Genomic DNA, 14,335 nt, shown 5'->3' on the forward strand with positions numbered 1-14,335 from the left:
AAACAAAACAAAACAAAAAAGCATCCTCGGAGTTGCTCGAGTTAAAATTTAGAAGGGAAAAGCCCCTGTTCCAAGCTTCTCCTCCTTCTAGAAGGGACCGGAGGGAAACCAGGGGGAGGGGAAGGAGAGGAGGGAGGAGAGTTGAATGAGAAGGACCCTCTCCTCGCGATTGGAGGAAATCGTTCTCGTTTTCTAGCTCACTTCTTCCCTCCACCGTCTGCTCGCTCCTTTCTCCCTCTCCTTCTTTACAAAGTTAGGGGCCGCCCCAGGCTTAGCAGATCCCTCCTCCAGGCACAAGCATTTCCCTTTCCTTACCTCCTCTCCTCTCTCCTTTCCCTTTTCTTCTTCTCTCCCCTTCTACCAATCTCCTCTTCTCTCCCTTCCCCCTCCACCACTCCTCTCCTTTGCTCTTCTCTTCCCAGCTCTCTTCCTCTGCTTTTCTCACTCTCAGACCGTCTCCCTTCGCCTGCTCCGTCTCTTACTCTTGCTCGTTCCCCAGCGTCCCCCAGAGCCGGGTGACTCCCCGCTCTCGGTCCACTACTGACCAAGTATCAAGGGGTGCGGCGATGGAGCCGCCACTGGTATTCAATGCTTCAGGAAATTCCTGCGCCCCAGAACTCGGGCAGGTCCCGGACTCACGACCGGGACCGGGACCCTTTCCCGCGTTGCATCCCGGAGGGTTCTCTGCTCCGGTGGTCGCGTTGCTGGCCACGCTCATGGCGCTGCTGGTGCTGACCACGGTGCTGGGCAACGCTCTGGTCATCCTCGCCTTCGTGGTGGAGCGGAGCCTGCGCACGCAGGGAAACTTCTTTTTCCTCAACCTGGCTATCGCCGACCTGTTGGTAGGTGAGTACGAGGACCAAGCGGAGACGGCCGGGATGGGCCGTCAGGCGGTTAGCGTTGGATCTTAGAACAAAAGGGGCTGAAGGCCCTAGAGTGACTCCGAGCAGAATAGCCGAGTCCCTACGGAGCTAAGAGTTTGAGGAAAGTGCGGGACGGATGATGAGGCAGCGCGGTATAATTAAGAGCCCGGGATGTGGAGTTAGAAGTCCTGCGTTCGAATACTGAATTTGGCACATGCTCCACCAAGTCACTTGCCATCTCTTGGCCTTAGTTCCCTCCTCTGTAAAACGAAGGCGGAGTCACTGAGGTTATTTTCAACTTCATGATCCAAGAAGGGATAGGATGGGAAGTGGGGACAAGATAAAGGATTAATAACCGAGGGAGATGGTAGAGTGGTGGGTTTTCTGGCTGGAAATAATAACCTACTTCAGACAGAGCCCGAGAACAGCTACTTAAGAACCTTTTATTTATTGGTATTACTTCAACAAAGCTTTTGGTGTCTCTCAAGGAGGAGCGTCTCGGTAAAGCCTTGAGGACTGAATGGCTGTGCTCCTACTACCCATCGTCCCCTCCCTTCTGTTGGCCTTCTCTGAGCGACCAGGTGTTAGATTCTAAAGTTGTATTCAAGTAGAAATGAATGTGGGGGATCTTCCCCTCAGCCCCTGCACTGAAAGCTCTCTCCCCGCAGGCGGATTCTGCATCCCTCTCTACATCCCTTACGTCCTGACCGGAGAGTGGAAGTTTGGGAAGGGGCTGTGCAAGTTGTGGCTGGTGGTGGATTACCTAGTGTGTACTGCCTCTGTCTTCAACATCGTCCTCATCAGTTTTGACAGGTTCAACTCTGTCACCAGGGCGGTAAGAGAGCTAAGAGTTTCCCTCTTCCCCTTCCTGGGGGCTTTGGGTTGATTTCCCATTTGGGGACATGTAAAACAAACTTATCTTTGGAAATAGCCTTCATATCTGAATTGGAACATCAGCAATCCTTTAAAACGGTGGCAATGTGGCTTAGTGAATAGTGCCCAGTCAGAAAAACTCACCTTCCCAAGCTTAAATCTGGCTTCAGACATTTAAAAGCAGTGTGAGCCTGGGCAAGGCATTTAACCCTGTTCACCTTAGTGTCTTCATTTGTAAAATGATTTGGAGAAGGAAATGGCAAACCATTCCAGTATCCCTGCCAAGAAAATCCCAAATGGGGTCACAGAGAGTCAACTAGAAAACGACTGAACATTTTTACACTTGCAGAATACAGAGGGGTTAAACAAGTAGTATCAAAACCAGAGCCCAGAACACTTGACGTCTACTTCCAAGCTCTTTTCCCTAGATCTCTGCTGCCTCCAAGAGGCTAAGCGAGAGGGATGATCTTGAAGGGGAGAAATGGAACACAGGAGGCTTTCTTCCTGGAGTTTAATACCTCCAACAAGCTCCTTCAGTCTCTTACGACTTCAAGTATTATAATAGTGTTCAGAGGAATTTATAATCTGAAAACTTGGTTTAGTGGTTCTAGTTTTGATTATCTTGGGCAAGTCACAAACTCAAAAGCATCCAAATACAACAGGGTTTTTGTGAGTAAAAGGCATTTAAAGTGCCATGAGAATAAGCTATAAGTAAATTAGTTTAACTTCACAAAGAACTTCTCTTGCGGTTCCATCCAATTTTGCTAAATTAACATATTGTTTCTATTTTGACTGGAAACCATGACAGTCTTCCCTTCCCGGGTTATTATTTTTTTGATTAGGTAAAAGACTATTCTTTGCCTCATTTCTCCTATAAATCTCTAAATCAATGATTGGGCCTTGCCTCAGTCAATCTGTTAAAGACCTCAGCTTAAAAAAAAGGCTAAGGACTCCCACTGCATCCAGGGACATCACAAAGTCATCCTGATCTATATCTTGTCACTGGAACCAGATGGTTTTTAGGAGTGAGGCTGGTGACTCTGCACAGTCCCCTCACTTAAATCTAATTCCTTTGCATGTCATGATATTATGTCTGTGATATCATGGTCTTCTTCAAGAACAAAGGACAAGCAATAACATAAATAAAATGTATACAAAATAACTGAATACATGGTAGCTTGTATAGGTTGGAAAGTCTTTATCTGGAAAATAGTACTTGAAGAGAGGCTTTCTATGAAGTGGACATAATGAAAGAGTTTGCTTGAAGATTTCTAGGGCAGAACCCACTATCTTGTGAGGCAGCCCATTTTGTGTCATTTTTATTGTTGCATTTCTCCTTTTAATCTTGTTCAATCATTTTTTCAATTATTTCTGACTTTTCATGACCCATTTGAGGTTTTCTTGGCAAAGATACTGGAGTGATTTGCCACTTCCTTCTTCAGCTCATTTTACAGATAAGGAAATTGAGGCAAACAAGGTGACATGACCAGAGTCATCTGAAGTTCAATTTGAACTCAGGAAGATGAGTCTGACTCTAGGCCTAGACTCTGAGTCAGCCACTTAGCTGTCCTGAAGTTCTCTCAGTAGGCCTAAAGGCTCCTCCTGTGACTTCAACCTATATTGCTCCTATGTCTTTGGGGCCAAATCTTCATCCTTTTCTATATGATAACCCTTCAAATACCTTAGGACATCTAGTATGTTCCTCCTTATATCTTCTCTTCTCCAGGCTAAATGTCCACAGTTCTTTCGCATCAAATATAACCTGGGACACTCCTGAGAGTTTTTGAAGCAGATTAAAATATGACTGAGAAGGGACAAACAAATAAGAATACAATAGAATGCAGATAATGTTAATAGTTTTCTAAGGAAAAAAATGTGGCCTGCAGAAATCCTTACATATGGTATAATGGCCTCAGTTTTTATTTGAATTTGACCTCACAGCTCTACAGCATGATCTTGAGATCTTTCACCATACCAACTATTGTCCTTTGGATACTCTTCAGTTCCTAAATTGTGACACCCAGAATAGAACATAGTATTCCAGATGTGGGGTCTGACCTTAGCAGAGTACAGTATTGCCTCCCTAGTCTTGCACTCTTTGCCTTTCTCAATTTGACCTAAGACCAAAGAGTCTCTTTTTGGGCTGCCATAGCTCAGAATACACTAGTTTGGCTAGCATTCTGCTAAAACTTCCATATCTTTTTTCAGATCAACTGTTCTCTAGGTGTCGTCCACTCATTTTATACGTATGGAGCCGATTTTTTTTTTTAATCCAAGTGTTAAAACATATCTGTGCCTATTGAGTTTCACCTTTTTAGATAAGCCAATGTTTCAGTCTGTTAAGATTTTTTGGATCCAGATTGTTCAAAGGATTAGCTATTCCTTCTAGTTTTATATCACCTGCAGCCTTGAAAGCAATGCCTTGTCCACAATGAGTATTTAATAAATGATATGTATTGGCTTATATATCTTTGTCCAAGTCACTGATCAAAATGATCAAAAAGTCACTGTTCAGAACCAGGAATGAATCCTTGGGAACTCTATTAAAAGATGCTTCAAGTTGACATCAAACCACTAATAACTACAGACATTCAATCCATTCCCAATCTATTTGTATATTATCATTTCTCCTCTCTTCAAGCTGCTATCTTGCTTTAATGAGAAATTGAAGCTATTTAAATGAGGGCCTTCTTCTCCCCTTCTTTTCATTTTAGAACCCCTTATTCTAAGACCAACCCCACTCTACATGTGCCATGCATCCTACAGCTTTCCATCTTTTTTCAGCATATTAACTCAATCATCTTCCCTTTTTTTTTTTCATCCACTCCATAGCTAAGGTTCCTTTCCTACTGCCCTAAAATATGCCTAAATCTCTTGTCATTCTTAAAAAATTTTCATTAGACTCTAACATCCTAAAATATTGTTTTATATTCCTTTTCCCTTTCTCAGTCAAGCTCCAAGAAAATGTGTTTGACTTTTGGGATTTTTTTTTTTAATGCTTATTGCATTTACTCCCTTTCCTCTCAATCTTTAATCTGGCATCTGACATGATTCAAATGAAACTGCTCTTTCCAAAGTTACCAATGAGGCAATCAGCCAACTGGCAATCAATTACCAAATACTGTTTTTTCAATAGTTCTCATCTTTCTTTGTCATATCTGCAAGATTTGACAGTTGGCCTTGCACTTCTCCAGGGTATTCTCACCTCTGAATTTTCATGGTATCATTTTGTCCTGGTTAACCTTTCATTTGACTTCTCAGTCTCCTTTGCTGACTCATTCATATCATGCTACACTATGAGTGTTTCTCATGGTAGTGAGCCCCATTCTCTAATCTTTTTACATTCTTTTATTGATCTTATTATCTCCCAGGATTGATTATCTCTAAGTAGATGACAAACAGATCTGAATATCCAAACAATTATCTATTGGACTGAATATCTCACATCTCAATATTTTACATATTGAACATATGCAAAATAAAACATTCTGCAATAAAACATCAATCTTTCCTTTATAAACCCATCCTTCTTACAATTTTCTCACTTTATCAAGAGCACTATAATTTCTCCAGTCCCCACATTTATATATTACAAGTAACCTCAATTCTTCACCCTACCTCAACCTAAATATCCAGTCATTTGCCAAATCTTTATCCTTCTACCTCCACAATGTCTCACACTTGACTCTTTTTACATCATGTCAGATGCCAGATTAAAGATTGAGAGGGAAAAGAGTAGATGCAATAAGCATTAAAAAAAAAAAAAAATCCCAAAACACATTTTCTTGGAGCTTGACTGAGAAAGGGAAAAGGAATATAAATGGCTTAAAGAGCCATCACTTGGACATCTTGACTGTACTATTGCCAGACCAAATTGACTTCCCTCTGTAAAACCTCTCTGCTCCAGTCCATCCTCCATACCTCTATTAGTGATTTTCCTTAAGCATAGATCTGATGTTATTCTCCTATTCAAAACACATTGATTCCCTATTGCTTCCAAGATTTAAACCTTTTTCTTTTATATATTAAAGCTCTTTACAACTTGCCCTAATCTATCTTTTCAGGTTTATGATATATTATATTCATTACATTCACATTTACTTATTACTATCCTCCTGCACTCTACTTTCCAGCCACATTGGTTAGCTCAAGTAGCACTCTAGCTTCCAACTCCAATCTTTTGCATCTACAGTCCCCTAAGTCTGGAATATACTCCCTCATCAACTGTTTTGTAGAATCCTCTTCTTTGAAGACACACATCAAATAATACCTTCTTCATGATTCTTTTCTGATCTCTCCAATGTTTGTGCCTTTCTTCCCTAACTACCTTGTATTTCTACTTTTTATATTTATTCTAGATACACTTAAATATGTATTTGTCCACTCCATTAGAATGTAAGGTTCTTGAAATTAAAAGTTGTGGCCTTTTTGTATCTCTAGGGCCCTAAAACTGTGGCACATAGTAGACATGTAATAAATGCCTACTGAGATATATATATATTACATCTCTATCTTGCCCAAAAGAAAAGTATTTTTGTTGAATGATTTACTAACATATATATAAACTATATCTATACCATTCTTCTGATCCACCAATTGTGTAAATCCTATTCAAAAGAAGTAAATAGTCCAGCATGAGCTATTCTTGAAGCCATGTTGGCTCTGTGTTCCCTATTTCCTTTTCTGGATACGTTAATTTTCCCTTTGATACTCTAATATTTTATCAATGACTTAACTCAAGCTCATTAGTCTGCAATTTGTAGGCCTCTGGCTTCTAGGACAGCTATGTGGCACAGTGGATAGAGTAACAGGTTTGGAGTCAGGATGATTGATTTCCTTAAGTTCAAATCTGGCCTCAGACACTAGATGTAAGTCATTTAAGTAAGTCTCTTAACTCTGTCTCAGTTTGTTCATCTTTAAAATGAGACAAAGAGGACATAGCAAACTATTCCACTATCTACCAAGAAAACCCCAACTAGGGTCAGAGTCAGACACAACTGAACAACAACATGGCCTTGTTGTGGAAAATCAGTGCATTTGCTTTTTTTCCATTTTTATAATATACTTCTGCTCTTCATAATTCTCAAGCAAGTGGCTCAGCAATATCTATCCATTTTTTTGGTTTGTTTTCAAGTCTCTAGAATGATTTGAACTCAACAAATACAATTGGTACTATCTACTTAATTGAATTTAAACTCCCTATTAGCTACTTTTGTTCTAATTCAAAGATTAGAGAAAATACAAGCAAATTAGGTGAATGGTTCTTCAATCTTTCCATAATCGTCATTTTGTCCATCCTGAAGAGTAGTAGTATACTTTTTTTAATTAAGAAGCACTTACAAAGCAGTTGTTATGTACCAAGAACTATGCTAAATGTATAGCCTTATTCTCTCCCCCAAAGTAACAAAGATAAATAAAAGTCATTGTGTTGCCCTTAAAATGTTTACTAGCTTTAATTTATTCTGACTTTTAGCCCTATTAACACTATTCTTACAGGATCATACCACACATATTTATTTGTTACTTGTTCCTGCATCCATTTTCTAGGCATCTTTAAAGAAAACCTTTTTTTTTTTTAAATATCATTTTTATTTCCTAATACATCCCTTCCCATCACAAGTCATACCTTATAAAAAATTAAGAGGGGAGATAAAGTAATAGCAAAACTAATGCACCAACCAATAATATGTGCCATATTCCACATCCATATTCCTCTGCTTCTGAAAAAGGAAGTATAATTTTTCAGTTTTTTCTATGTAGATCTAAAACTCTTGGTTATAATCACACAATGGTGATTCTATCTACAATGTTCTGTTCACCTGTACATGCCTTTAAAACATCTTCAATGTGGTTGCTAAATTTCCTAGATATCCAAAATGAAAACAATTCCTCCCCCTTTCCTCTTCAATAGAACTGTTTTTCTGGGGCTTCAGAATTTCATTCTTGAGAACTTCCATCCTTCTTGAACTCACTGCCCCTATCAGATTTTCAAGGCAGGGATCACACCTCTTGATTCTCAGAAGTTTCTGGAATTGGTTCTCTAGAACTGCCTCTAGAGTTAACTTCACACCGTTCCTGGCTTCCTAGTTCATTCTCACATATCCTGAGGTGAAGTTGCTACTTTCTATCAAAGTCTCTATTATTTCTACTTCTTTGTTGGTGAGAAATAGATCTAGAATAGCAACTATTTTTTTTGTTTCTATTTTTTAAATATCATCATTAAGAAATTATTTATAGTTCTGCTTTTGGAAGAAAGTGAACCAGTAAATTTTGGAATAATTGAAGTCTCCATCATTACTCTTATTTCAGGCCTGTTATCTATTTTCTAAACTAATTTCCTTTTTCTGTCTAGATGATTATCTACATGCTGCTTATGTTCCCTCTGTTGAAATAGCCTTTCCTATAATCAATCAATAAACATTTATTGAGCACCCACTACATGCTAAATTCCAGGCATACAAAAGACATTCCCTGCCCTCAAGAAGTTTGTGTTAAATTATATTACAAATTATATTAAATAATTATCAGAAGATAGGCACAGGGATTGCAAAAGGTTTTCTGAAGAAAGTAAGATTTATTTGGATTTAGAAGTTAGAGAAATCGGTAATTGAAGTGAAAGAGGGAGAGCATTTCTAACACAGAGGGACAGTCAGAAAAAATGGTCAGAACTGACAAGAAAGTCTTGTAATGGAATAGTTAGGAGGTCAGTATCACTGAAAGAAACCATGTTAGGAACTAAGGTGTAAGAAACCTAACACCTTAAGTGGAAAGTTAGGAGAGAGCTGAATTATAAAGGGCTTTGAATACCAAAGAGAACATTTTATATTTGCTCTTGGATGTAAAAGGAAGCCACTATAATTACAAGTATGTAATTTACATTCTTGGACATATGTTCAAGTCCTCTCTAATGCAAGACCCACCTCAAGTGCCTTCTTCTCCATAAACCTTTACCTGATTTCTTTCCCCAAGTCATGTCATTTCTCCCTTCTATGAATTCCATAGTTCAGTGTTTCTCACACTTATTGCTTCTAATAAGCACCAGCAGGGAGAGACATTGTCTCACAATAACTTCTCCCTTTTCTAGTGATATAAAATTTGGGAATGATCTCCCCTACCAATCCTGCCTTGTACTTCACTTAGCACTTCTCTAATGAATTCAACTACAATATTAAATATTATAAGTACTTGTTTCTTGCTTTATCCTCCCACTATACAATAAGATCAACAAGAGCAGGAAAGGTTGACTTAAACTTTTTTTGTTATTTAGTGTCAAGTACAATGCTCTGTATATAGCAGGTGCCTAATGTTAACTCAATAAAAAGTGCTTTTTTCATGACACTTCTATGAGATAAGTAGGACAAGCAGTATTATCCTCATTTGGCTGATGAGGTGACTTATCCATGGTCATTTATTAAGTGTTAGAAGAGTTGGTTAATCAATCTCAGATGAATCAGTGAAACTGCTTCCTGATTCTGGTCTTTCCCCTTCTGCCTCTTATTTTTCTTCTCTCTAGGTGACTTACAGAGCTCAGAAGGGAATGACCAGAAATGCTGTCTTTAAGATGCTCATAGTATGGCTAGCAGCGTTCCTCCTTTATGGTCCTGCTATCATCTGCTGGGAGTACATTGCCAGAAAAAGCATCTTGCCCCGAGGAGAATGCTATGCTGAGTTCTACTACAATTGGTATTTTTTGATGATTGCTTCCACCATTGAATTCTTCACCCCCTTCATCAGTGTCTCCTACTTTAACCTGAGCATCTATATCAGCATCAGAAAACGTACACTCCTGAGAATAGACAATCTTGACTCAAGTAAAGAGAATTGTGAAATGAACCTTCTGGAAAAAAGAAAGGGACATGTCATATTTTTTATTAAGCCAGCTGAGTGGAACAGGAAGAAGAAAAAAGAACATGGTCTCTTCCCTAATGGGCCTCTTGGTCCCAAGCATGAAAGCCCCTCTTCTTTAGATATACAAGATGCACAAGATCTGCCTCCTTTACAAATTGAAATGAAAAACAAAGCAAGCCAAGTCTATGAAGCCACAGAAAGTATTTGCAATGCCACAAGGCACCCAGACATTGCCAGGACAATGGCAAATCGCCTTCGACTCTCTCGGGACAAGAGAGTGGCTAAATCTTTGGCCATCATCGTGTGCGTATTTGGGCTATGCTGGGCACCTTATACACTGCTTATGATTATCAGAGCTATGTGTCATGGAACATGTGTGCAACATTTTTTCTATGAGTTCTCTTTTTGGTTACTTTGGCTAAATTCAGCCATTAATCCTGCTTTATACCCACTCTGTCACGTGAGCTTTCGGAAAGCTTTCCTCAAACTGCTATGTCCTGGTAAAGCCAAAATTCACCCACATATTTTTAGGTGAAGAAAAGGCCCATCTGCAAGCTGCAATCACCAAAAACCTTCATTTCTCTTTAAAATAGGGTCTATGAAGTCCACTTGGTGACTATCAATCACTTTACTTTTACTACAGTTTTCACCATGGAGAATCTTTAACCAACAAAAAGTGAAAGCATCAAATGAAAATTACTGCGATTATCACTCCAAATTTAATATTCTCGTAAGGGATGAGTTAGGAGGGAAAAATCATTTTTTAATTTATTCATTTAGGAAAAACTTTAATGAGATTTAAAAATGACTGGAGTCTGAGTTCAAATGACTAGATTTGTACAGAGAAATTTATTTTTTTCCCAATAAGTATACCAAATGTTTTTATTTATGCAAGTGTTCATCAGATGCTTGTATGCTCAAAGCAATGCCTATTTATAAAACAACATGTAGATAAATAAAAGTACTACTTTTAAAAACTCAAATATAAAAATTCATTTAACAATTATCAAGCTAAAAATAAAACAAAAAAAATCTCACAGCTTCTTTGAATGTGATTATTATCTCTTGCAAGAAAAAAAAAATTTCAATTTAAACCATAAGCTGAAAAACTTTAGGTAATTTCTTACCATGAAATACTGTTAAATACTAGAATGCTTAAGTAGTAAAAAAATAATAAAATAGAATCTCCTTCTATGAATATTTTTTGCAAGAATCACCCAAATTCTTACCAGCCTAGTATGGTTTAGGTATAATTTTTCCTACAGATAACCAGTAACATTAATTTTCTGAAATTCACATTGGTAGCTCATCGATATCATGGCAAGCAGCAGCATTCATTTTTATTCATTTGTTTGACATGAGCAGCCAAAAAGGGTGCTTTGTATCCAATCAAATGGTCTTCAAAAATTTGAGAATCATTGTCCTAAAGAATTTTTAATCACCCTTTCATTTATGTTGTTATGCCACAATATAAAGATGAGTTGAGAAATATTCATTTTAATTGGAGAATTTATTGAAAGTCGATTGACCACACAGGATTAGCATCCAGAGTGTGTAGTGGTAAACAAAAAGGACATAGGGTTTTTAGTTTTAGTGGAAGCAGGGTTGACAGAGATCAGGTTAGCCTGTTTCCTTATCTGACATCTTTGCAGCTGTTAGGAAATACTTTAAAGACAAGGGCAGGAAGACAGGGGTATTGCATGAGATTTCTGTTGCTGTTCTTATGCCAAGGAGTATTCTGACAGAAAAGGAGACAAAGGTCTTTTTAGGTATGCAAAAGGGGTTCTGGATTGCAGGGTCATTTAAATTCTTGAATCCAGTTTTCCTTGGGGGGGAGGTTGGGGCTATGGTCTATAATCCAGGTTTTATCATTGTCATCAAATGTGTTCTCATTCCAATTCTGTATACTTTAAATCTACTTATATTGCAAACCAAGTGGATTTTTAACAACACAAAATAACTCAACTTTATATAATTCTTTTCAAGCTTACAAAGCACTTTTTCCATGACTTTATGAGGGAGGTAGTACAAATATCATTTTCATAAAAGGTTAAGAGAAGTAATTCCCAAGATCACAGATAAAGTCAGAACTCTGGTCTCTTGATATCAAGTCTAATGCTCTTTCTGATATATCTGGCAAATCACACCAAAATCCAAAAATATTATAGGACTCAGAATTCTGAATTATTTTTGTTGAAAACTTAAATCAAGCATAGAGGAACATAAATTAACATAAAAGTCCCCAAACATTTAAAATATCCCTTAAGTATCTGCTAAAATGCTAACTATTGAGGAAGATGAGTCAATACTTACTATTCCTAATGCATGAATTCAAGAGCTTTTACTCTCGGGAGTAACCACGCTATAAATTAAAAACAAACAAACAAACAAAAAATCAGATAATAGGACTTTTCCAGAGGAGGCAATCAGGCAGAATTTCATTGGGCATAAAGAGGTCAACTTTTAGATATCCTTACTTGGCTTTAAATGAAAGAATAACTCAGTTCAGAAACCCTCACCCCAAAAACCTTCTCTGAACTTGGCCACTTAGCAACTCAGAACAAGGAGTGGGTGGATGAGTTTTAGTTGGAAGACAAGGACTCCTATTTGTAATACTAAAGAATTCTTCAAACCAGAGACTTTCCATATGAGGTGCAAATGATGAGGTTAGTGGTAGTTGTGATAAAGAATAAGAATTGGAGTCCAATGCGAAAGAATTCGCAAGTGTTAATTTGTGGCAAAAATGGATTTTTACTATTCAAATAAGAAGGAAGCTTTCTTAGTGGGCAAAAATCCTGATTAGGAATTTGGTGTAGAGATGGATTAACAAAATCTTGATTATAAGGGAATAAATCATGGCCTGGGCCTGGGAACTGTCTAGGCTAATCAGCAGAGGACCATCAGAAAGAAATCTCTAATTGAATAAAATCACTTAACTGGGAGTTTGAAGGCTTTTCCCAGGGTCTGGGAACTCCCCAAAGCGGGTAGTTTTCAGGCTCCCCAAAAGATCTGTTTATATCAATGGAAGGTGATTGACCAAGATCTCCGATTGTATGAAACACTTAACTTGGGAAGGGCTTGTCTGGGAAAGGTATGCTTTTCCTAGGGTTTGAGAGTCTCCCCAATAGGGACACAATTTACATCTGGGTCCCCCGGAAAGGTGACATCATTTTTTCCCCCAAAAAAATCTCAGTTTACATAATTTTTCTCCCCTCAAGCAATCCCCCCAAATTCATTTGGGGTAACAGGATGAAGGTCTCATTTTCTGCAATTGCTTCAAGCTGACAAGGGTTGTAGGGCTGTTCCTAGTTCACTAGGGGTTCAGACCAGGAAGGGAAGTGTGAGAACTGAAGATTACAGCAACTCAGGCCAGGAGATGTGGAATGTTCCATGATCTTTAGGCTGAAGATAGCTTGGAGCCTAGAGGAAATAAATCTCAGAAGCAGATTAAAAGTGGAGTGTCATTCAGGGTGGAGAAGATGACGTTTGGGAATGGGTCTTTGCAAAAAACACATAGGTCCCTTCTGTGGGCTGCCTTGAGGATGTTGATAGCCCACCCAACAATCCTGAATGCCCCACTGTCCACGGAGCTCCCTAGCTGAAAGGCTAAGAAGGAGTTAACTACTGGCAGGGACCATAGAAATCAAGAAAAATAGGAGAGAAAATGCCAGGGAGAAATTTCTCATCCTTAGAGTGGGAAAAGTTAGGTAGAAGAATGAGAGAAAGACAGACATAGACAATTTCACCCTTCTTTCTCCAGTGTGTTCTGAGGAGTAAAAGCTAGACTATTTGTCTCTCTGCAAGATGCTAGGCAAGCTTAACAAGCATCTTGATACCTCCAGAGCCTTCTCAGTCCTGCAGGGAAAAACTTCTACCTATTTAGTAAAAATGTTAACAAAACCAAAAGCAGTTTGAAACTAGCCAGGAGAAAGGATGTATTCCCTTTCTTTGGTTAGAGAGTGAGAAGTAGGGGTAACATTGTGTCCCAAGTATTTGACACACTGGCAGGCAATGTGGGCTTTGGGTAAGAAGAGCCTGTAGCCCTTCAAGGCTAAGAAATTTAGGGTTTTCATGGCTGCATTTAGGGATTCCTCTCTGGTGGGACTGCAGATTAAAATATCATCCAGGTAACTGGATGTTAAACAGCTCCAGTTCCCTTAAGAAATAGACACGGGTCTAGCATCGCCCAGGGTGTGGCCCTGCCTTTCAGGATTGTAGATCAAGATAAGACTGCAGTTAAGGGGCTCCAAATCTCTTAACTCTCTAACTAAAAGTTTGTGCTTAAGAAATTTCTCAATCCTGGCTAAAGCTGGAGCAGAGAAATCTTATTTTCTCCCAGATTTCAGAGGAAATATAGGAGAGCTTTAGGAGCAGCACAAAAAGACCATCTGGCAGTCTGAGAAGAGAAAATTGAGTACCCAATTTCACCATTAAATCACACCCCAATAAGGGAGCAGGATAGGAGAGAATAAGAAACGAGCATTTAAATGACAGGTCATCAAGCTGGCAGAGGAGAGGTCTCAAGGCACTTCTTAAGTTCCCTGCAATCCCCACTCTATGGGAGGAGGGGCAGGTGAGACCAGAGTGCCAAAGTGAGAATGAAGGAGAAGTACCCCCCATAGTAATAAGAAATTCAATGGTCCTATTGGCCACATCCAAGAATAGCCAGCATTCCGAAGTTGTGGTGGAGAGAGGGGGAGCTTGACCAAGCCCCAAACTCCCACTAGAGGGCAGGGCATTGGAGGGTAGCT

The 14,335-nt window shown here is 39.0% G+C and overlaps 1 protein-coding gene across 1 annotated transcript; it reads left to right on the forward strand.

Moving 5' to 3' along the window:
• Positions 1 to 434: 434 nt before the first annotated feature.
• Positions 435 to 10,586, forward strand: LOC100924868 (histamine H3 receptor-like). Its single transcript, XM_003757223.2, has 3 exons — positions 435 to 846; positions 1,532 to 1,698; positions 9,250 to 10,586. Exons 1-3 carry the CDS (start codon positions 567 to 569, stop codon positions 10,117 to 10,119), a joined length of 1,317 nt encoding a protein of 438 aa, XP_003757271.1. The 5' UTR covers positions 435 to 566; the 3' UTR covers positions 10,120 to 10,586.
• Positions 10,587 to 14,335: the final 3,749 nt, after the last annotated feature.

The sequence above is a fragment of the Sarcophilus harrisii genome, chromosome 2, assembly GCF_902635505.1.
Source record: "Sarcophilus harrisii chromosome 2, mSarHar1.11, whole genome shotgun sequence".
Lineage (NCBI taxonomy): Eukaryota > Metazoa > Chordata > Mammalia > Dasyuromorphia > Dasyuridae > Sarcophilus > Sarcophilus harrisii.